The 22,683-nt window shown below is 45.7% G+C and overlaps 1 protein-coding gene across 1 annotated transcript in view; it reads left to right on the top strand.

Annotated features, from left to right (window-relative positions):
• The window catches only part of sbf2 (SET binding factor 2), a 111,882-nt gene that overhangs the window by 74,170 nt on the left and 15,029 nt on the right, over positions 1-22,683 (top strand). Inside the window, exons 17-23 of the mRNA XM_036543284.1 lie at positions 7,376-7,444; positions 17,601-17,771; positions 17,997-18,271; positions 19,163-19,335; positions 19,697-19,770; positions 21,899-22,094; positions 22,474-22,601. Coding sequence (XP_036399177.1) covers positions 7,376-7,444; positions 17,601-17,771; positions 17,997-18,271; positions 19,163-19,335; positions 19,697-19,770; positions 21,899-22,094; positions 22,474-22,601 — 1,086 coding nt within the window. The remainder of the gene's footprint in view (positions 1-7,375; positions 7,445-17,600; positions 17,772-17,996; positions 18,272-19,162; positions 19,336-19,696; positions 19,771-21,898; positions 22,095-22,473; positions 22,602-22,683) is intronic.

The following is a 22,683-nucleotide window of genomic DNA, read 5'->3' as shown; positions in this document are numbered from 1 at the left end:
TTAAATTCTTATTACGTACCCATAATGCCAGCTGCTCTGTTGCAGAGCAGCTTCAGAAACCCATCATGCGTTATTGGCAGATGAGCTCATTGGTTGATATTTCCTACCATGGCACAATCACTCTGTGACTGGATGGTCACAGCAGGGGAGGCGCTTGTGTTTTCACTCTCACGGTATTGGTGTCAGGAGGACATTGGTGGCTCCCAATCCTGTTGGCCTGTAGGTTACTTGAGTTCAAACACATTTGTGTCCCGTGGAGTGTGGTGAGAGGGCTTGAGTTTGGCTGTCTGCACATTCCCAGGTAGCCCTTTCTTTTCAGCTTGCCTTTGTTTTTCGTGGCAAAGAGCTTTGTGGCTGCATCACTCCAGTGGGTTGCAGTGACACCGACTCTTTGACAGCTGAGACTGACCAGAGAAAAGATGGTGCGGCAGCCGGTGTGTCCAAAACCTGATTGGCTGCTGGAAGCCGGTCTGGATAAGATTGTCTGCTAAATGCATGTAATGTAATGTAATGAGAGCAGAGGATGAAGGAGCCAGGGACCGCTCGGAACGGCACTTCTCTAAGACACTGGCACATCACTGGTCAGCTGGAGTTGTGCTGGAAGGGCTGCTGTTGTTTTAGCAGATAGAAAAGCACACAGGCCAACATTCCCCTCATCCTTCCCTGCAGACGTGTCACTGTTTGCAGAGCCGGCCTCGGTTGGATTAAGATCAAATTGGCCCTGCAATTAATGCATGGAGCCCTCTGTCTGTCGCATATTTATAAGATCACAGATTTATTTGCCCAGCACTGGGTAGAGCACACTCCCCCCATCCCTGTTATTTCATTTGGTTATTATATGTAATATGGTATTGTTGTTTCTCCTGTGTATTTTTGCTAAGGCAACAGGCATTGTAAAAGAGCCTCACATTTTCCAGATATTTGGTCCCGATTTTGAAGCCCTGGTGCGGAGCCGAGGTCGATGGATTTGTCTCGGATGGGCCGTAAAAAAAAAAAGGAGCAAAAATAGCAGATTGCCTGGCCCGGGCTGTAATTGCTTTCATATCCCGCTGTCGCCCTTTTCAGCACCCGGCCTCGTCACCGAAAGAGTGCCGGGAGATTACGGGGTTTCTCAGAGGTGCCAGCGATTGTTTACGTGATCTGCTTGTAATTACCTTCGCCCCGAGTGCGGCCGGGACGCGAACGAGCGGCAGAGTTGTGGGCGACGCTAGCCGCGCACCGACCCGGTCCGTCAGCGCCGGTCCCCCCCAGCGGAGCGAGCGTGATTTATACCGTTTGAAACGCGACCCAAGACTTTTTGTTCTGCGGCCGCATAACAGTTCGTTAGAAGATGGGCTATTTTCGCAAGCCGTCTGAGCACGCTGCGCCGCCTTTAATTGCGGCTCTGAAGTGAAGGCGCGGGACCATCTTTTATCACTTAAGGACGTACAATAAAAGAAATGCCAGAGAGTAAACGTTATTTAGGTTATGGGTTTTTGTTGCTGTGTTTATGCGGCTCTGCTGTCTGTTAGCACGCTCTCCTTAGCGGTGTAAAAAAGCTTTGCTGGGGGCCGCTCAGAGGGAGTTCTGTAAATGCCGCAGACTGTACATTAGGGCAAAGGTGACGGGATCGCTGGCATGTGGCAGACAAATGTTTGCTCCCTTTCATTTATTTTTCTTTTTTTCCCCCCCAACCCCACATTGTGGCGCTCTCTCTGAGCTTTTGCTGAAGACGAGACCCCCCCCCAGGGATCTGCCAAGAAATCTGGGTGATTTTCAGGTACAGCAGGGACAACAGCTGGTATTTTTAAGTGAAGTCTTCCAGTGTACCGACCTTATCCCTACATACCTCCAGTACCCGCTGCATCAAAGGGACCATGCGGGAGTTTCCCTCTTTTCCAACACGCAGCTCAATGCGCAAGACACTAATTACCGTTAGCAGCGGGGATGAGTGAAGGAGGACGGCTCGAACCTGGAGCAACCCGCTGCCCTGACTGCAGTCCGTGACTCGGTTCACAGCACCAGATGGAACTACTTACGCCGAGGCTCTGCTGGAACGATGTGGGGATGGATAGCTCTGCTCTCCTTGTAGTGATGCAGTTATTGCCACATACCGGCGATGGCTGCCCTCCCTGTGCACGCAAACATCCATCTAGCAATTGTCCGTATTGGATAGATAAGATCTGAAACGGATTTTCAGGTTGTGTGCAGATGAATCGTGTCGAAGACAACATCTCTTGATTAAATATCGTTTTTACTACAGAGGCCTTGAAACCGCTTCAGATACCAGCTCCTTCCAGCGTGCATTGATGGTAGCCAGACAACCTTTTATTGTGGCGTTGTATAGCCGTATTGAAGACATAGCACAGAGCTCCTTGAAGAGGCAAGAAAGATCGCTTGAAGTAATTGTAATAGACAGAAACAGGCTCCTGAGTGGCTTTGTTTAAGTGGCTTGTTTCAAGTGCAGGCTGGACCCTACAGCCCGCGTTCGAGCCCAGCCATGTCATCTCACAGTGAGAGGGAGCGCACAGAGGTATGTTGCTAGGCTATGACAGGGTAGGGGTGAGTATGTTTGCCCTATTGCATCACTCCCGGCACCTTGCGACTTGCTCAGATGATGTCAGGGAGATGCACCTATCCTCTATTTGTCACATGCTTCCTTGAGTCCTGGTGCATTGTGGGACTTGAAGTGTGGAAAATAGTTGCAGTTATGCTTGTGTATGTAAGATTTCATTCACTCGCATGTGCTCATACATGAGTAGTCTTTGTCATGGAAAGATGAGCCTAATGTACAATTGGCAGCTACAAAGAAGTTTGATGAAAATGTAGGAAAAATTCCGAAAAAAAGAAAGACGTGATATTTATTTATGCTTCTTATATTACAATTTCAAGGAAGGAAGCCCACTTGCTGTTTTATACCACACTCAATTATTACAATTAGGAAACTCCCAAAATGCACCATTTACTGTGCAGATTCATTGACTTATAAAGAGCTATTATAGAGGCGTAAACTGCACAGACACAGCTAAGTGTGTGCATGCAAGCAACAGTCTTCATAGCTGCACGCTGCCCGCATGGCGCATGCCGCTGTGTTTCTGGCAGCTCCGCCTGCGTGCGCAGCGGGGAACTGCAGCAGATGCAGGCTGCAGGGCCGGGAACAGTGTGTCCTCAGACACCCTGCTGCGGGTGAACGGCGCTCTCTCTCTTTCTCGTTCAGGAGGGCAGACGGATGCTGGGGTTTTTTCACCACACGTCCCGAGAGTGCTGAGCCATGAGCTTTGAATGTGACCCCAAAGGCCCCCGTCCGCAGCGATAAACACTCCCTGTCTTTTCCTTCCCACTGTATATAGCTTTATATACGTTTTATGCTGACTCTCCTTATCACTTGATAGGAAGCGGTTCTGTCTGTGGCACACATTTTCAGTCCTGTAATAGCATTCCCAGCATTGTGCGTGTGACATCAGGCTCCTGGCCGGCCGGTTGTGTGATACCAGTTCTCAGGGTGTTCACGTGGGTCCGATAACACTTATAATCAGCCCAGGTGCGGGCCATTTCTAGAGATATTATAGACCCAAATCTCCGAATTCGGGGAAACAAATTTGCACAATTGCTGGGAAACCAAAAGAGCTGCTTCCAATTGCATTTGTAGCGCATTCCGCAAGCGTAGCGTGTGTACAGAGCGGACCCGCTGATGGTTTCGCTTTCACTGGTGCTTTTTCCTTTTTTTTTTTTCCTCTTTTTTTGAGAAAACACTTTCGGTGATGTGACAGGACCCTGTCCCATTTTGTCACAGACCTTTGCATTTACGGTTAGCCTTATCCTCAGGGTAAGACCTGTGGCACACACTACAGTGACCTTCATCAAAATATTTGAGGAATACTTTACAAATTGCTGTTTGTTTTCCTTTACTCCAGCTGTTGCAGTTTAAGAATTGGACATTGTGCAAATGGAGCCCTGCTGGGTTATGAAGCTGAAGTGCGTCTTGGCATTCCTGCCATTTCCTCCGAAGATTACCAGCTGAAAGTATTCCAGCCCAGTTCCATGGGTCCCGTGCCCATTCACTGCCAGTATCTGTCAGTGACGCTAGCTTCAGTTGGCCGAACTTACAATATCATCATGATGAAGAGTTTCAATTATTTCCTTTGCTAGAGTTTAACACCTCTCCTAGATGCAGGAGCAGGGAACAGGACAGCTCCCTGTGCAAACTGTTTTTTTTTCCCTTCTTTCTCACTCTCAATGTGAGAAAATTATCATGGTCGGATTAGTCTTTCTCCTTCGCCACTTTGGTAACCTTGCTTGGTGTGGGAAATTTTTGTGTGGATCATTCCCACGTAAAAATAAATGTTGCCACAGTACGTCATCCTTGATGACCAGGTATTGAGGGAAACAAAAGGAACGAAAACAATTGCAGTTCCTGCAGACAAGCAAATGGTGCCACTTACTGCCTTTAGCAGAGCATTTGATTAACAGGCCCTCCCCTGTTTGCATGGCTTTGGAATGCAGACTGTGCACTGTGTTTTCTCACACTGTTGCCAGTCCCTCTGGGGGCAACCTTTCTTCCTCGCGTCCGAAAGGCGCTCGTTGAGGAGGATTTCAGGAGCCTTGGGGACGCGGCCCTCCCCATGTGTCCCAGCGTAATTCGTACAGGTGTGCGGACGGTCAGTTTAGGGGACCCACGTTATGCGAAAGGGCAAAGTCCCCCCCCCCCCTCAAAGCCAGGGGTGGGGGGGGGGGGGGTAGGGGTGGTGGGGGGGCGCTCCGCCTGCGCACTCTGTTGTGCGCACGTATGCGCAGCGGCTGCAGCCCGCTGAGTCAGAGGCGCACGGCTTCCTCAAAATTCCTCTGTCACTGAGCAAACCCGGTCACGCGCCAGAGATGAATCACGAGCAATCCTCGGAGGACATACGTGCCGCGTTCCATTGCCTGCGGATTAGTTCTTTGGAATTGCCGTATTTTTTTGCCCCCCCCCCCCTTCTTTTTTTTTTCTTTCCTCTTTCTTTCCTCTTCAGAAAGTCGTGTATGGAAGCGGGCACTTCAGATGTTTCGGAAAGGGAGAGTTTTGGCGATCTGTGCTTCCTCGAGAGCTCAGTGCCCAGACACAATCAGCCTGCGACAGCATCGCACAATGGGCTGGGTGCAATTAGTGGCCGCGGGGGAAAAACACATTGCAAAATCAGGAAGCTTACAGTATGCTCATAGTTTTGGGCTGATTGTGGACCCAGTTCGGACACCAGACTGCTGCTGTCATTGGCAGCCAGAGGTTACCGCATGTTTGTCTGGTGAGCCATCCCTTCTTATTTTCAACAATTTGGAAGTCTGCAGTAAACATGGATTCTCGAAAACAAATTGTAAAGCTGTAGGTCAGATTTCACAAAGGTATGAGGGCAATTCTTTTGTGTGTTCTTCCTTCCTCTGAATCATGGCTTTTAATTTACTGTTCTCCTTTGGTGACATCATTTTAATTGTAAAACACTCACAGTGCAAGCCTGACACATTTGACCCAAAGGCCAAATGGGCGTGATAGGACAGCAACAATAAATCTGCAGTACACATAATTACACGTTTGTCTTGCCAAGTCAACGGTGTGGCCTTTCACCTGGATAGGACCTTGCCTAAGCTTTTCTTACCATACACGGCCATTCCCTGAGATTATGGTTTAATGCTGATGAACCTCTAGAGGGATATCATACCCAAAAATACTGTACTGGTCCTGGCTTATACCATAAACCCCGACCCAAGCATTTCAAAGGAGCACACAGCCTTAGGCAATGGCAAGAATGCTGTACAGCCTGTGGGGGGTGGCTTTTATTTCCTTTTCATATTTTTTGTGGCACTTCTGTTTCACTCATTTCTGTACATTCCTCTCTTTTTTTCTTTGTGAGGATCGATGGAAAGGGGGAATTTATATGTTATAAAGTCCCACAGCAAGCTCTTACCAGACCAAGTGTGTGTGTGTGTGTGTTTGTGTGTGTGTGCACGCATGTATGTGTGTGTGCACAGGCATCTGTAACAGATCAGGCGATTTATGTTCCTTACCCTCTGGGTCTGCGAGAAGACCATACTTTGCAGCACAAGATTGAAATCGGCCGTGTCGCTTTGACTCTGTGATAGATCGTGTTTCCGGTGAACATTCTCGTCTCCTGACTTCTCCAAATACCTTGGGATTCTCTCAGAAACAGTCCCGTGGGGATTAGGACCAATTTCCTGTCGGGCGGAACCTTGCTGCTCCGACTTCCCCTCCCATCCCGTCCTCACAAAAGCCCTTCACTCTTCATGGTCCAATTAAGAATTCGTTTTGTTGTGGCACTGAAATTCTTTCCTCTCCTGACTTTGTAGCAGACCCACCTGTAATTCTGTGGTTCTCTCAATACATCCTGATATGACCACATTTCTCAATTCAGTGAAAGTCAAGACCACAGACCTCCTGTCAATAAACAATTGATGTTTTGCATTCGCCTTCACAAATAGCTGCTCTGACACATTGTTTGTTGTGTAGATGTTGTATTTTATTACCAAAGCGAAGTTGAAATTTGGAATAAGATTTTGTTAATCTAAGCTTTTCTGCACCAAGCATGATAGCAGATCCAGATTCCAGATCCCCATCCTCTGACCCATTTCAAGAATGCAGACATGAAATTACTAGTGAGTTGTAAATGGGAACATTCTGATGATTGTATCAGAGCGACGAGGGATTATATAACCATATTGAAAGCATATGTACTAACAGTCGCTATTGAAAAAGAAGTAAGTGGTTCTGCCAATCTTCAAGTCACAACCCCTCCCCCCCTCCAAAAAAAAAACATAAAACCACTGACATTAAACAGAGCAAAGAGAAATTTATATAATAGGATATGTCTGTTTGTGAAGTGCACAGAGTACTACTGCACCTCTTCTGTTCCATGTTTACGTCTTCAGCATTTGTGTATTTTAACCCTGGATTTACAGTAACAGTCAAGATTTGTGATCCTGTTTAGAGTGAAAACTACCATACGTAGGTAACACAATTACAACTGCAAGGACCAACCCTGCCTGTTTCCTGAGCTTTCGTATGCCATGAGACGTCTCTTTGCTGTCACAATCTGATCAAAGTCTGTATCTGGAATCACAGGCTCGAGCTGTTATAGCATCTCAAATGTCCATAATTAGACAAAGTGTGTTGGGAGACCCAGCTTTTGTGCAGCATTTCTTACACAATATGCAACATTTTGTCTTGACAGGTGAAACCAAAGGTTTAAGCTGTGGGTTCTGTGTTTTCAGGCGTTTGTCATAATGGATCAAGAAAGCCCAGGGAAAGAGGGCTAACATCACTGTGTTTGTCCCCATGTCAGCTGTTCTGTAGAGAGCCTGCATTTTCACCTCACTCTTTCTCCTCTTGCTTTTTCCATCTGTCCTGCAGGACTGCTCCAGCTCAGAGGAGTACACTATCGCCGCTGCGCTGCTGCCCCTGACAACGGTCTTTTACCGGGTAAGTCTGTGTGTTGCGGCTGAGCACCCCCACAAACGTCCCCCTCAGGCAGGGACTTCAAAGCAGCTGAACAGAAACTGCTGGTTCATATCCATATATGAAGCGCATATCGTAATGCTGCCGAGCACGAGATGCATTGTTTTTTTCGTTGGAGGATATTTATAACAGGACAACACACAAGATGGGCTTGATTACCCAGCTGCCTCAGCGCTGACCTTCCTGTGAATGTGACTGCTTGGTGGGGGTGGGGGGAAGGACAAGGGAATGTCAAAAGCTCTGTTCCCGGGAAAGATTTTTCCCTGCCTAACCCCTATGCTTTGAAGTGCCAATTGACTGAGGAAAAATAAGATACTTTGGCCAGTGACTGTTTGGTGCTGAGTTGCGTTTTAGCTTTTGTCCTTGTTTAACTGCTGAATCATAGAGCAACAGCGTCACTGCTGAATAAAGCCCAGAGGAACACTGCCTTTTGCGGTGTCTGCCCCGATGGTCATTCCAGGCCACCGTGGCGCACTCCACAAGTACGAGAACTCTGTCGCCATGGGGACAGACACAACCTTCTTCTGTTACATGCACATGCTGGCCTTACTTGCTGTGGCATTCTGAAGGCAGATTGCTGCAAGGATCCACAGTATTGTGACTCACCATGTCACTCTGGGGTATCCTCAGGCTTAATAGGCAGATTTACGAAACAATGGAACTTTATCTCTCCAGTTCTAACATGTTATCAGCTCGCTCACAAAGGCAGTGTCAGATATCTGACTTCATAGGTACACTTGTTACCCTTGTCAAAGTGTCTAAGTGTAATAACGTTGCTCAGTCCACTTTTTGAGAAACATGTTATGATGCCGGTTGCCATTATTTCCAGCTTTTATACATTACTTAAATGGGGGGAACGACTCCATTAAAGCCAAGTGGTCGTGCTATTTATTTGAATGGATTACTTGTTTAAATGCTCTTAAGTGGCTGTAATGAAATGAAAATGGCTTGCAGCTGGGTTGTGTTTTATTTAGTTGCATTTCTATCAGGTGTGAGGTTTTTACTGCTCACTTAAACACACTAACACTAACTTGCAGTACCAGCAGGGTGCACCTGCAGTATAAAGCTCATCCTCATCCAAGGCCCCGACTGACAGGTGAGACTGACACCTAATTCGCAGATATTCAACACAGAGGTTGTTTTTGTTTTTTGTCGTGCTGATCTGAGATGTGTTGATCAGAAGTGCTTAATTTTCTGTCAGCTTTTCAAGGAACCTTTACATTTGCCTCTAATGTTAGCTGAAAATACCTGTTGCATGCTTGGCATGGAAAAAAAAAGCAAAAACAAAATGAAAAACACAAAGAAAACACCACTGGCTATTGAGAGAAGTGAAAACAAATGATTGCGTGCTCTCCAGAAAAGCGGACTGTCCCGAACTGCAGGAATGGCATGCACAGCCAGTCTCTCACCAAGAGAGTTGGGGAGGGGGAGTTCAGTGGTGGAGGCCAATGAAGTCAGTCAGGGTCAGTTTTGTACTCTTGTTTTTTAATTGTCAATAAATCACTGAAAACACAAAGAGGAGGGGGAAAAACAACCCGAATTAAAAAAAAAATTGGCTGCCTCAAAATGCCACGCTGCATTCGCATCTATCTGCACTTTCAGGGAGCACTTGGATAACCCCGCCAAATATCTGCCTGCACATATTTCTCTGCATCTGCGCTGCACGCTTTCCCCATTTCATTCTCAGTAGGCTTGTATGTTACCACACTGCTGGTTGTTGCTGTGAAAGTGGAGCTGGAGCCAGCTGGAGATGAAGGAAGCAGTGGCATTGTCTCTGGCAGTTCCTTTTGCCTTGGAATGCTGGGGCACTGGAGGACCATCCACACAAAGAGGGGGGAAGGCAGAAACTCTGTGGTGAAGTGGCCAGCAGTGGAGGTCTGCGAGCACAAAGCCATTGAGCAAAACCAGGAGGAAACACCATGATGTTTTCAGACCAAACTAAAACAAACATTCAAACAGTGCTACCTAATTTCTGCCCCAGGTACCGATGGCAGCATAGGGGAAAACAAGAAATGGTACAACCACCTATAAGATGAATGAGTTACTAAGATGAGTTAATTCCTTTTGGTCTACCTTGTCTTGAACCTTGGAGGTGGTACGAAATGAGAGAAAGAAGATGCTTTATTTTAAGTAAGAAGACACAAAGTACAAACGAGAAAGAATGTCAGTGATGAGAGCTTTGATGTTATCGTGGTCTAATCTGTCGTGGACGATTGGTTTCATGAAACAAGCTTTTGTTCGGGATCAGCTGTATTGCACTGATTATAATAACAACATCTTAAGGCAGGTCAGTCACAAATTGTCTGCTGAACTGTTAGCTGCTGAACTGGAAGGCCCTCGTGGGAGACTAGTTCCTTGTGTGCGACACTGAAAATACAGTTTAATTGAAACAAACAGGGTGGCTGAATGTTTCTTGTGCAGGATTAGAGATTTTTGATAGGATTGAGTATTGTTGCTGTTCTTGAGCCTCTTTCAGGATGAATTGGACCTTGTTGTCGGTGGTGCCCCATTCAGCAGACGTCTTTCAAGGAGAGAGATAAAAATGGGGACATGATGCCCATGCCGTACAAAACAGTCCCGAGGGGCTCTGCGCTTTTCAGAGATTGACACTGGTATGATTAAAACCAGAGGGAGCTGCAATCCATGGGAATGCGGGAAGCAAATTCTGTCCCTTCAGCAAATTCTCAAGTTTATCTTGCCCCAAAAAATGCACTGGTTTTGGAGAGTGAGGAGAGTAGCTGGAGAGTATCTTCTCATTTATGTGTTATTATGCACAGGCCACACATCATTTTTGCTTGATTTGCTTTTCTGTGGTCCTTTTTATGAGAATATAGTTATGCTGCATATTCCTAATATTCAGATCTAGATACATGGGAAGGGCGTCTTTGTCTGCGACTTAATGCCACGTAATGACAGACTAATGTAGAATGGATAACCTCCAGCTGTACTTGTTTCTCTGATCAAAATCCATTTCACAGTCTCCCTACAAGACTGTTGGTAATCTTTCCTGAGATATGATAGTCCCACTCCATATTCCCAGCCTGTGGTTTTGTTGGTTTTGGAGAGCACAGAAAGGAGATTCGGGTTATTGGAGCTTTGTCCTTGTTTCCACACTGTGTCACAGCAAGGTAGGGCTGTGAATTCGCTGCTTTGGATTTGACATTATACAGGCTGTAAAAAGAACAGGAAGAAGCCCGCAAGCACATTAAGGCCATCCTGAATTCCCAAAGAACCTGTAATTAATCACTACAAAAGTGATCTGATTGTTTTTCCCCTCCCCAATTCAAAGCATAATTTATAGAGAAAGAGAAGAATGAGAAGAATGATTTTGTTGACTGATGATGTGTTTGTTCCTTTGGAACCAACAGAGATGTGAGAAAGAGAGACCTGGGTTAAGATCAATTCCAATCCAAAGCTATATCAGTCGGTAGGATTTACTTGTCCGCAGTGCTTGGGAAAAAAGCTGGGATGTTTTCCAGCACGATAAGAGTAAGATGTGTATTGTTTCGGGAAATACAGTAGCAGATGTGCACAAGAGATTGGCTCTCTCATCCAGTATCTTGAATGTCCTTCGGCTCTGTTAAGACACAAAACCACTTAACCGAAGTTTGCACATTCACAGGACACATAATGGTTTGATTGATGCCATTATCATGAAGATAAAACACTTCATCTTTTGTGGTATGCCGCTGTCTTTAGTTCCCTCAAACGTCATTGTTTCTGCTGGACAGCATCACTCCTCCACAAAATGTATCTAATTGACTTTTAGGCGCAATGAAACCACACATGGCCAGCAGTTGGGTCTTATACATATAAAAACATAAACAGAACTGGCTCCTACATCATCTTCTTAGTTTAGCCACCAAACTCAGTAAAAGTCTGTTTTTATGACAATTTTTTTTCCCCTCATATTTTCTGTGACTACTAATGAATATCCAACATGGCTTCCACACCAACAATTTTCACATTCCGTTATAATCAGTGGTGTTTTCCACACTGCCCCTTGAGTTGCAACACAACTTTATCCCTGTCATGCGATCACACAGCTTGGTTCAATTTGTCTTTCATCACTCGCCGATTTATACTCAACTAGGTTAGAAATCAATTAGCACTCATGGACCAACACACAGACCAGCCTGATTTTTTTTTTTTGGTAAAATGCTGGTTCATAATGGTATAGGTGCATGATGTAACATTTACTGCTGTTGTAGATTAATTGTCACAGGTGACTTTAGTAGCACTATAAGTAAAGCAAACATTTTTTGCAACTTTTTGATAATACTTTCTCTTTCGGTGAAGGACAGCTTGTAGTCGTTGCCTTGTGACTCAGCATTTAGGAAGTGTAAAGCCGTGTTGAAAGCTTTGTCCCTGAGGGGGACTGAAAGCTGACACTCAAACCACCGTGTCCCCAGCTCGTGTCCCCAGCACCTGCTCCCTGTCTTCATTGACATCATAAAGCCAGTAATGCGGCATTTGATTGCAGTAACTAGAAAGGCATTGGGTCTGGAAGAAATTAGGTCAGGGCTTCATAGCCTTCCTTGTATCACTATAATGTGACAAATGATTCAGAGAATCTCACAGCGTGCTATGCTGACACCTGCTTCCAACCTGTTAGGAACAGCAAAGTCAAGTCCAGGTGGCTGTCTAACATCCTCATTTGTTTTTTTATGCTGACTAGTCAGTCAATGTAGATGATTTATTTTCTGTTAGTGTAATAAAAAACACCATGCTTGCTGCCTGTATTTCTTCTTCGCTTTTAAAACAGGACCTCTCACTGTCTAACACCGCTTCTACCTCTGCCTCTCCCTCTGCCACTCCCAGTCTGATTTTATAACACTGCCATTACTAGCATTATTTAATAGCACTCCTTCTGCCTCTCCCTCTCCCAGCTTGATTTAGCATCACTGCCTCTACTGCTTTGGCCTCAACAGTCCCAATTAAGAAGATTCTTTATCTTCTGCAAGGCTAGTGAAGGAATTTGCAGAAACGTTAATACTGAAGATGGCACCAGGTAGGGGAGCAATGCATGTAAATTCTTAAGGCTTGAGGAATGCCTGTTTATGAACTGAGTTGTGCTCTTTGCGTACAGAAATCTAAAGAGGTCAGTTGTTCATACAGGAAGAGAACCAATTAATTAAACGTCACAAGATTTTTTTGCCGTCTGCTCTTCATTAGGCAGATGAGGCAGTGTACTACTCATTATGGCCATCTAAAATGCAGAGAGAGAGCCTCTCTCACCCAGCCACTGTCTTTCTTCTTCCCAGTACTCTAGTCAGCAATGGTCAGTGTGATCAGTGGCATAATCCAAGTTTCATATTTAGGCTGGCAAAGGGTCACAGTCTGCATTCGTCTGACCTTTATGCCCCCCCCCCAAATCTCTTCCAAAAGACTGCTGGTTTATCCTGGACCTCCAGTCTGGCTCGCCTCCCGCGTTGGTCTCGTATCCTTGGGAACCGGGTCGTTCTGTGGTCAAGGTCCTCTCGCCGCAGTCCCTCCAGCATGGGAAAGTGGGAAGCACCCTGGGAGTTTGGTCATTTCTCTGTGGGTCTGTGTTTGTTTGTTCAGAGACTGCTCAAGCTCAAGGGCTTCTGTGGTGTCGCAGACCCCGTTTCCTCTGGTCAGCTGAATCGTTTCCCATGCGCACGGGTCACCTACTTCAGCACTTAAATCCCAACCCTTTCTCATTACAAAAAGAATAAAAATAAAATGCAAGTGCGTCATCACAAGGTGATTTAAATTGGTTGATTGGATTATTTTAAAAGAGCTGGAATAAATGAAAATAGATGGGCAAACAAGGGTAGCCAGTGATTGTGCTTTGAAGGTGTTGGTGTGTGAACATCAGTCCATAGACCAGGGGAAGTTTGTCATATCTGCTATTAAACAGGACAAAATGGTGGGGAATATGGACCTGGCCACCTCTTAACCAGTACAGTGTGCATCAGTAAAGATCAAGCATTATAAATCACACTGCATAAGAGCAGCTGCTAAGCAAATTGACTACAATAATAATAGTAATGACAGTAAAAAAAAAATAATAAGGCTGTGCTAGGACAGTGTGCAGATGCCTCCCTAACCGCAGTGCAGCCTATTAGTCTTCTTTTATAACTGATGACTACTGTCTGTCATTAGTGACCATGACTCACAAAGATGGTTTCTGGAATTCTCGCTTTTTCTAAGAAGGAATTTGCATGGCTTCATGTTGTCTGGTTTATATATGCTGTAAAAACAGAGCCTTTTGTGTACTATGTATAGACCTGAAGCCTAATAATAATGCATTACTCACTGCTGAGCCACCTATACTCAGTGTCGTTTTTGCATTTAAGCTCCAAGGCACAATCCATTAATTACTACTGATTCCTTAAGCTGCATATGTGTACTTAGACATTTTACTCAGATCTCCCCAGCACAATTACCTGTAGTTGCCAAGGAAATGATTCCAAATGTTTCTGTGCCACACACATTCCACTATACACAATGTCTTAAATTCGGTTTCAGTGTTGTGTTTTTTTTGTCCAGAGATTCAAGTAGTGGTGTAAGAATGCCTTATCAGAATAGATAACTTTGTGGTCCTGGCTGCTCTGCGTGAAATTAATTACTGCTGGGCCGAAGTCAAACCCTAAATATGTCCCTGGAATCAAGGAACGAGAATAATTTTATGAAGTGTTTGCATATCTTCTTGTGCAGGCTGTGCAGCAGGGGAATTTGAAATTGGATGGTGTTCATTGTCAGGCAGTTTCATATATTAGTCTGGATGGAAAAACATTTTTCTACGTGACCCTTGATTGTTTTAATGCATTCAGAACTTAGTTTGTCTTTTTCTGCTCAATTGACAAAGCAGAGTATTTGCAAAGCACTTTTATAATGACCACAGGTACTGCATTGATGTGACTGTTTTCTCCTCCCTCAATGGAACATATTGCAGTTGTAACTTTTAGACTTTTAGGTTTGTTTGATTTCATTTTTGTTCGTGAATATATAGCTTGGATCAAGCTGTTGCCTGACTCATAAATCTGGCATACAATGCACTGATTCCCAATTAACATCGCCTTGCTTGGATGTATGATTTTTTTATTTGTCAAGTCCACACAGTTTCTAAAGAAATGTCTGTTTTTGTATTAAACAACTCGGATGCCAAGTTATTTGCTCCAAAGTGCTTGTAAATCATTGCCGTGGTTGTGGATCAAACACAGTCTCTTATCCATTAGTCTCCAGATACAATTCACTCAGCCTGTTATGACATGTCAGAAGTCCTTCCAAGATGTGTAGGACTCTAGTGTCCTTCCACTTGTGTGGGATAGACAGATACAGATAGACACGTGCTCCTTCACTCAGGCTAGGGTCACAGTGATTGGCACAGTGATTTTCTCATGGGTTGTCACCTGCTAGTCTGTAGCTTAATTTTTCTACGCTGAAAGGAGATTTCTGTGCAATGTCTCTTGTTTTGACTAAGAAAAGGCATCTCTTCAATGCTGTGCACTACCTCCCTGTTGATAGATAGATCTGTTTGTCCTCCTTCGTTGCTTCATTAATCTGACTTTGGGAACTTTCACCCTTAAAAAAAAATGTAGGAATCCCCAGGGGAAGAGGTCAGTCTGAATTGAGTTAATCGGGGAATGGTGGGGGGGGGCTTTGGATTTGATGAAGGATAAAAGCTGAGATAAAGCGGGTGCAGCTCTGGGGGGGTTGTGTCAGAGCGGTGCGGTTCTCAGGGTAGCGCTTTGGTTTCTGGGAAATATGCCTGGAACGGTGCCCGCCGACCTCCTCGACCCAGCAAGATCTTGGCCTTCTCTGTCCGCCCTGTGTCTTTCCCACTTTCAGCTTCGCATTCCTTCCCTGCGTACGGCCAACGGCGCATCCACACACAAACACATGTGCACTCACCCCCAGTGGGAGCTGTCTCTCCCTCTTTAAGCCTGTGTAGCGGCCCAGTGTGTCCCTACAGACATCAGACCTCTGAAGACCGGGCTATGGCCGGAGTGACCTCCAAAACGCTGGGAGGATCCGCTGATGTAGTTGGAAGATGTAGATTATGGACCAACAGTAATTACACAGAAACACTTGCAGCAGGAACCCGAAAGCAAGATGGCCCAACGGTGACCCACCGGGGAAGCAGTCCAGCAGGTTCTGTGTAATCTCCTCACATGACTTTTTTAGAACGGGGGAGGAGTGCTTGTATCAGTTTATTAAGGCAGTAATTACTTGATCCAGATGCGCCAGAGCTGGAGTGGAGAAGGAACACTAGCCTCAGGCCCCCGGGAGCAGGACTTGGTGTCCCATAGAGCAAAGAGCTGTAAATACCTGGCTGTCGTGCCAGACGGGCCCGGGTAGGGGAGTCAGAAACCACCCCGCACTCTGTGTGTTGACTCTGTGTGTAAAAGAACTGTCATCTCCCACACAGCTCTGCTGCCTTGGCTTCCAGAGGAATGGGACACATCCGTGATAAAGACAAATATCACGGAGCTGGCCCCAGGGGGCACCCCTCCACTTTGTCTTTTGATGGATGTCTTAGAATAACAATTTAAACATCATATTTTTTGCAACTGTGGCTGAGCAAATGCGTTTTATTCAACCTTGTCCCCTCTTGGATGATAACGGTTTAATCTAGACAGGGTTGATACGTTCTGACTTTCCGCATGCCTTGCTCGCCTTGGTGTAGCCAGCTTGAGCTATCTCCCAAAAAACATTATGTCCGTATGTGTTTTGTCTTCATCTGATAGGGTTTCTTTCTGCCAGCATCTTTTTGTCTGTGAGTGTCTGTCGTAATAGAGCACTGTGTATTTGTTCATGGACCTCAGTATGTCTGAGGCATTCCTGCCTGTAGGGGGAAGAGCAGCTATCAATACAAACTCCAGCATTAGTGTTAGGCTCATTAATGCTCTTCTGAAATAAAGATATTACATATACTTTACTTACTGTTGATGCACGTATGTCATTTTGAAATACACCTTGTGTGCACTATTTAAATAAGAGGATTACAAGAGGATTTGTGTTTTGCTTGAGAATGATATGCAGGGATTCAGAGGGGATGTATTGGGAGATCACACAGTGTGTTGCTGCCCTCTAATGGGAATGGGAAAAGTGACTTCACGGGGGGTCCAGTGACCAAGAGAACAAGGGACAGGGTGTAGCTTCCCCAGTATCTGTCTGCCATACTTTTTTGGCCACTTTTTTCTCCTCCTCTCTCTCTCTTGTTTTATAAGTAACTAAAGTTTGCCGATGTCTTGGTCCCACTTCTGGTACCTGAAGGACCATTCTGCATCCTCTTCAGCTTAAAGGCCCTTCTAATGACAAGTTTTAGCTCCGCCAAGGCAATTCATACAGCCTCCCAACTTAAGATGGGAGATGCAGGCAACAAAGATGAAGAGGGGGCTGACTACCGTTCATAAAATACATTTACATTTAGTCATTTAGCCAGTGCTTTTGTGCAGTGAGACTTACACAGTTAGAGTTGAGTGTATCCAGTAGGGCTGAAGGAAGTAATCACATCTGAACACTTGTCTGTCCCTCATACAGTGCTGTGATACCTAATGCTACCATATACACAAGCTGCTCTAAAATCAGTGTTTCCTTGTGATTAGTGTTGGTTGGCTGGTCAGCATTTTGTTTTTGAATAGGTTGGTGGCTCAAACTTTTAGAAGAAGCCCTGCACAATCATCTATCTTGATTGAAGTGCAAACAACAGGTGCTACAAGTTGCATCTAGAACCATGGAAAATGGCAGTTTTCCGTTTTCATACTCACCCAGAGTGTGATTCCAACATTCTTGGTGGGGGGAGAGGGATTGTAGGAATATAAGAATAGCAGCCAGCGTGATTTATGAGCAGTGTGATTGTCCAGGTTCTGTGGACTGCTGTGAACCCTACAGATTCAGCTTGGCAGCTGTTGACAAATCTTGTATTATTTTCTCTTTTTTCAGCAGGTTTTTAATGGTCTTGCTTTACAAGGGCTGTAAACAGTAGCCCACTTAGTTTCATGGGGATATTGAACTGGAGCTGTAAGGTCCTGTAAGGTCCATGCCCTCAGCAGATATTGTACAGATGTGTCTGAATGTAGCCATCTATGGCAGTGCTGCTGAAGTGTTTACTCTTTTCTGCTTTTCACGCATACTATCCCGCTTGTAGAAACTGGCACCAGGAGTGAACCAGTTTGCCTACACCTGCGTCCAGGACCACCCCATCTGGACCAACCAGCAGTTTTGGGAGGCGACCTTCTACAGTGAGGTTCAAAATCAGATCAGAGCGCTGTACCTCAGTACACCAGAGAATCAAACAGGAATCACAGCCAAGCTAAAGGTAGGAGTCAAGATGGCAACCAGAGACTAGCTTCACAGTTTAGGAATATCTCTGTGTGTCCTAAGCCAGTAATGATGCTGGTTTAATTTTTCTGAAATTTGGAACACTGTATTAGCACAAAGAGAAGTCAAACAAGTGTTCTGAAGTGGGCAGGGCTGAAGTAATTCTGTACGTTCTGTAGCCTTTTAGTTTAATGTCAATCACGCCCCCTACTGTACCTCTCAGGAGCGTGGCCCCCTGCCCCCTGCCCCCGCCTCGGACTCGGAGCGCACTGCGATGGACCTGGCGGCGGAGCAGCTGCGTCTGTGGCCCAGCCTGGGCAAGGAGAAGCAGCAGGAGCTGGTGAAGAACGAGGAGAGCACCGTCTTCAGCCAGGCCATCCACTATGCCAGCCTCATGGTCTACCTGCTGGTACCCCTGGACAGCAGCAAGAACAAGCTGCTGCGCTCTGCACCCACCGCTGACTGGGAGAGCGGCAGCAACAGCATCGTCACCAACAGGTGAGCTGTCCACCCGCTGCACTCACAGAGCACTGTCATTGTCCCTCATTAGATGACAGACTCCAGCTTTCACCCTGGGGGAAAGCAGCATTTTTACTATCTGGCACGTGACCATAGATACAGAGGTGTTTTCCACTCCACACAATACGATCCGCTTCACTTCCAAATAGAGAGCTGTTCCTCTGCCATTTCCTGCCCACATCCATCCTGTTGGCTTCACGATAGGATGATCGATTCCGTTTCCTGCTACATTAATGAGTTTAAAATGCACGGGCAGTTTCAGGAAGGGACTTTTTATGTGACCAAAAGAAACTAAATGGAAGCAAAACCAATTCCCCTTAGCTTTACAGTAACAATAGCATGTAGGAGTTGGGCAAGTGACCTTAGAAAAACTGTTCCCAGAAAGTGAAGCCTGTCTGCCAAACCCATTTTTCCTCAGAGTTTCTGTTTTGCTCTCATCACTATGACACACAATGGCCTTTCCAAAGGTTTACTGGTGAGATTATGGCTTTCAGTATTGCCAATTTTGTTTGACTGCAGGACTGCAGGAGTGTGTATATTTAACCAGAAAGCCTTTTTTAACCATTTATTCCAGAATATTACTTGTAGGGTTTTGTAGTGAACAGCTCAGCTTGTGGTGTTCATCAGCTGGAGATGATGGAGAAAACTGCAATGACTGTTTCTTGGGCAAGGGGGAAGAAAGGGGGCAGTTATGATATTTTTTGTTACGTTATTATTTAATCTTTCCCGGACTTGTTTGTTTAGTTTCTCAGAAACACTTTGAAACATCAGCTGCACATCACTGTTTCATGTGAAAAACATTGATTGGACCAAAGCACTATCAGAGGCCTTGGCAGCAGAACTGACCCCTTTCATCCCTGCTTCCAACAGCATCGCAGGCAGCGTGGCGGAAAGTTTTGACACCGAGAGCGGCTTTGAGGACTTCGAGAACAGTGACATCGCCAACTCGGTGGCGAGGTTCATTGCACGCTTCATCGATAAGGTGTGCACCGAGAGTGGGGTGACGCAGGAGCACATCAAAAACCTGCACAGCATGATCCCAGGTGGGTGCAGATGCAGACATGCCATGCCCAATCTGATGATTCCCCAGGCTCTCATCCAGCTTGTGCAGACTACTCTCAGTGGCCTTTCCTCACAATGTCTCTCAGATCAATTAGAATCAGCTTTAAGACCAATACTTTTAGATGAACATTTTAAGTACTTTCTTAAGCAAGTGTAAAGTACTTACATTTTGGAAAGTATTTGTTTACAACACACACTACCTTAGTTACTTTCTTAGCAAACCAGCTACCTCAGTTAAGGGTACAACAACACTACCACACCTGGGCATTTTACCTGCAGGTCCTTAACCTCCATGCTGCTGCCCAAAATCTGTGCATTGACTGCTCTTGTTGTGTGATTCAGGCATTGTGGCCATGCAGATGGAGACCTTAGAGGCAGTGCACAGGGAGAGCAGGACCCTACCCCCCATACAGAAGGTGAGTGTTGATCAAGCTTGACAACCTGTGTCCGAGGTCTCTCCTGTGCAGCTGATCTGCACTGTCACCATGGAGCTCTAAAATGCAGCTGGTTTTGCATGGATGAGTGGCTGGGACTTGGGGCAGCAAAATCATTTGGAAGTCTTGCACATACAAGTTTCTCAGCACAGCTGCAAGTGCCATTATGTCAGAATTTTGTTTTTTCAATTTTAACAGATGTCCTTAACAAGAAGTCCTTTTCACATTGACATTGTCTGTTTTATGAAGTACATCTGTCAACAGTTTTTAAAAAGAACTTTTTATTAATGTCAGAACTCTCTCATGTCTTTTCTTGAAGATAGTATGCACTTCCACATTCCATTTTATACACATCTGCATTATCTACCCCAAACATATGGGTTGCCTTAAAACCTGTATTTTCTTACTGTTTTTTTTATTTACCTGCCTGATGTTTGTTATACCAATTAAAGAAAAGAGTAAATAACATGAATGCTGGCTGGCTAAAAAGTTGCCACTCTTTGTACGAGTAGGCCAAAGTAGTTAAAGGTTCATAATGGTTTGAAACATATCTGATAGTTCATCCTCCTTACCAGATGGTAAATGCATTGAATGATTGTTGTGTAATTGGCTTTTCCTTTGACCATTCTTCTTTCCTGAGATGTGCATGCGCACAAGCCTACAAATTGATTTGCATCTGCATTTGGCCTGCCATCTGTCCGACACTCATAGAGCCCACGTTACACACCAGCTTGTTTCCAGTAAAGTATTGAATGTTGTGAACTCTTATAAAAATGATCCTAGTGAGTCATCAGGCTGGATATCTATGACTAGTGAATTCGGATCTCTCTTTGCTTGTGGAACATGCCATCACTCTGGCTATAGTACAGTGTGAGGTAGAGCTGGTTGATACTGAGGTGAGGTAATAAAAAAAGCCAACCTTGTTGCTATGGGTGAGAGTGGTTAGATCCAAGCAATGTCTACCTAGTGAATCCCTCTGAAGGGTTTTCACTACTCCGTGAATGAGCACACAAGCTTTCAGGTGTGCACCATCTTCAGAGGACAACCAGCTGGCTGTCTTCTCCAGGCCCTTGGAGACCACCGGTACATTCATCCAACTGGCTCTTGGCCCACGAATCCAACCCGGACCATGTTCACAGTGTCATTCAGATGCAGAGGCAGAGGATTTATGTCCGTGCAAACTGGCTGCTCGCAGGAAGTGGCTGCGGACCTGTGAACCCCCCCCCCCCCCCCCCCCCCACATACACACGCACACCCAGACACATCCGCCTGTAACTGAAAAATCTGCACCCGATCAAATGTTGCTTTGAGTTCCATATATCATCTTCGGGAATTCTGCTGCTGGCTTTGAAGGCCTTTGGAGATCTGGCTTGGCCCGCAGCTCACCGTCCCCCCGCTGCTAGTCCGCCGTTCACAGGGAAAATTGCGGGGCGCCTGCCGGTGACATTGCGGCATTCCACTCGGCAGAAAAAAAAACGGCGTTCCCTGGCGCCCTGATTGCGAAACGTGGCATTGGTCCCCCGCCCCCTCCAGCGGACTCCGGAGGGAAATCAATCTGCCTTTTAACGTGTTGGCCGCATGCATCACCTCCTAAGAATGTGGCGCCCGTGATAGAAGCCTGAAACTAGAGGAGATGAAACGCAGAGACCCAGATCGGCCTGAGGGGTGCGTTTGGAGAGCAGTCTTTGCTGGGGAGCTGAAGAAGAGCATCGACAGCACATGGAGCGTGGCTCGTCAATAAAGAGCGTCCGTCTTGAAACGCATCATTCACCAGTGCTTGTGCAGCAGTCATTGGCATTCTGTTTCTGATCATGCAATGCTCTCTCAACATTGTGTTATTGGATAAATAAGACTCGTAGGATTCACTGAAAAACAAAATTTGCATAGCAGAATGGAAGTCCATGTGTTTCAGATTGAAAGCGGTGACTCGTGCTCAGGCACAAGGAACTGTCAGTTTTTTTATCATTATTATTACATCATTGAAGTGTCACGGTTTGTCTTTCCTTGAAATGAATGGCAATGGAAATGAAAGTGGTATTAGTAAATGTTGCACAATGCTGAAGTGCATATGGTGTACAGGGTCTTTCATAGCTTCCTGTCCACTCTGCAGCCCAAGATCCTGAGACCTCCCTTGCTCCCAGGGGAGGAATTTGTGTTGGAGGGTCTGCGCGTGGTCCTGGACCCCGATGGGAGGGAAGAGGCCACAGGGGGCCTCCTTGGGGGGCCCCATATCTTACCAGCTGAGGGTGCCCTCTTCCTCACCACCTACCGCATCATCTTTAAGGGCACCCCCCACGACCCCCTAGGTACACCTCTGCAGCTGTTAACTCTGTAAAGCCTCTCTGTTATTTCCTCCATAAGTATTAATTACTGGTGCGTATAGTTGACCATTGTGACATAAGGCACTTAACCACAGTTTGCACATCAGGAATACGTGGAGATTAAATCAGTACCATTTGCTTACTCTGCAATAAAAATATGTGCAACAACTTAATATGCAGTTTACACGGATTCAGAGAACACCACATTGTTTCAGACTGGATGAAAGTATGAAAGACCTATTTTAATTGAATCTACTGGAATTGTGTCATGGTAACTTTGATACATAACTGGAATGTAAATTAACATTTTACTCTTGAGGTTTTGTGAATAACGTAACTGATTGTTGGGTATTTGGCTGGGCAGTGGGTGAGCAGGCAGTGATACGCAGCTTCCCAGTCTCCACCCTGACCAAAGAGAAGAAGATCACCATCCAGAACCAGCTCCAGCAGAGCATGCAGGAGGGCCTTCAGATGAGGTCTGCCTCATTTCAGGTACCGTACCATACCAGGTACCACATAATGTGGTGATATTGAAGGTGAAGTTCATGGTAATGATGGCGATGATGATGAAGGT

Source organism: Megalops cyprinoides, chromosome 13 (assembly GCF_013368585.1).
Source record: "Megalops cyprinoides isolate fMegCyp1 chromosome 13, fMegCyp1.pri, whole genome shotgun sequence".
NCBI classification, from domain to species: Eukaryota; Metazoa; Chordata; class Actinopteri; order Elopiformes; family Megalopidae; genus Megalops; species Megalops cyprinoides.
This window is presented reverse-complemented; position numbering and strand designations above follow the sequence as displayed.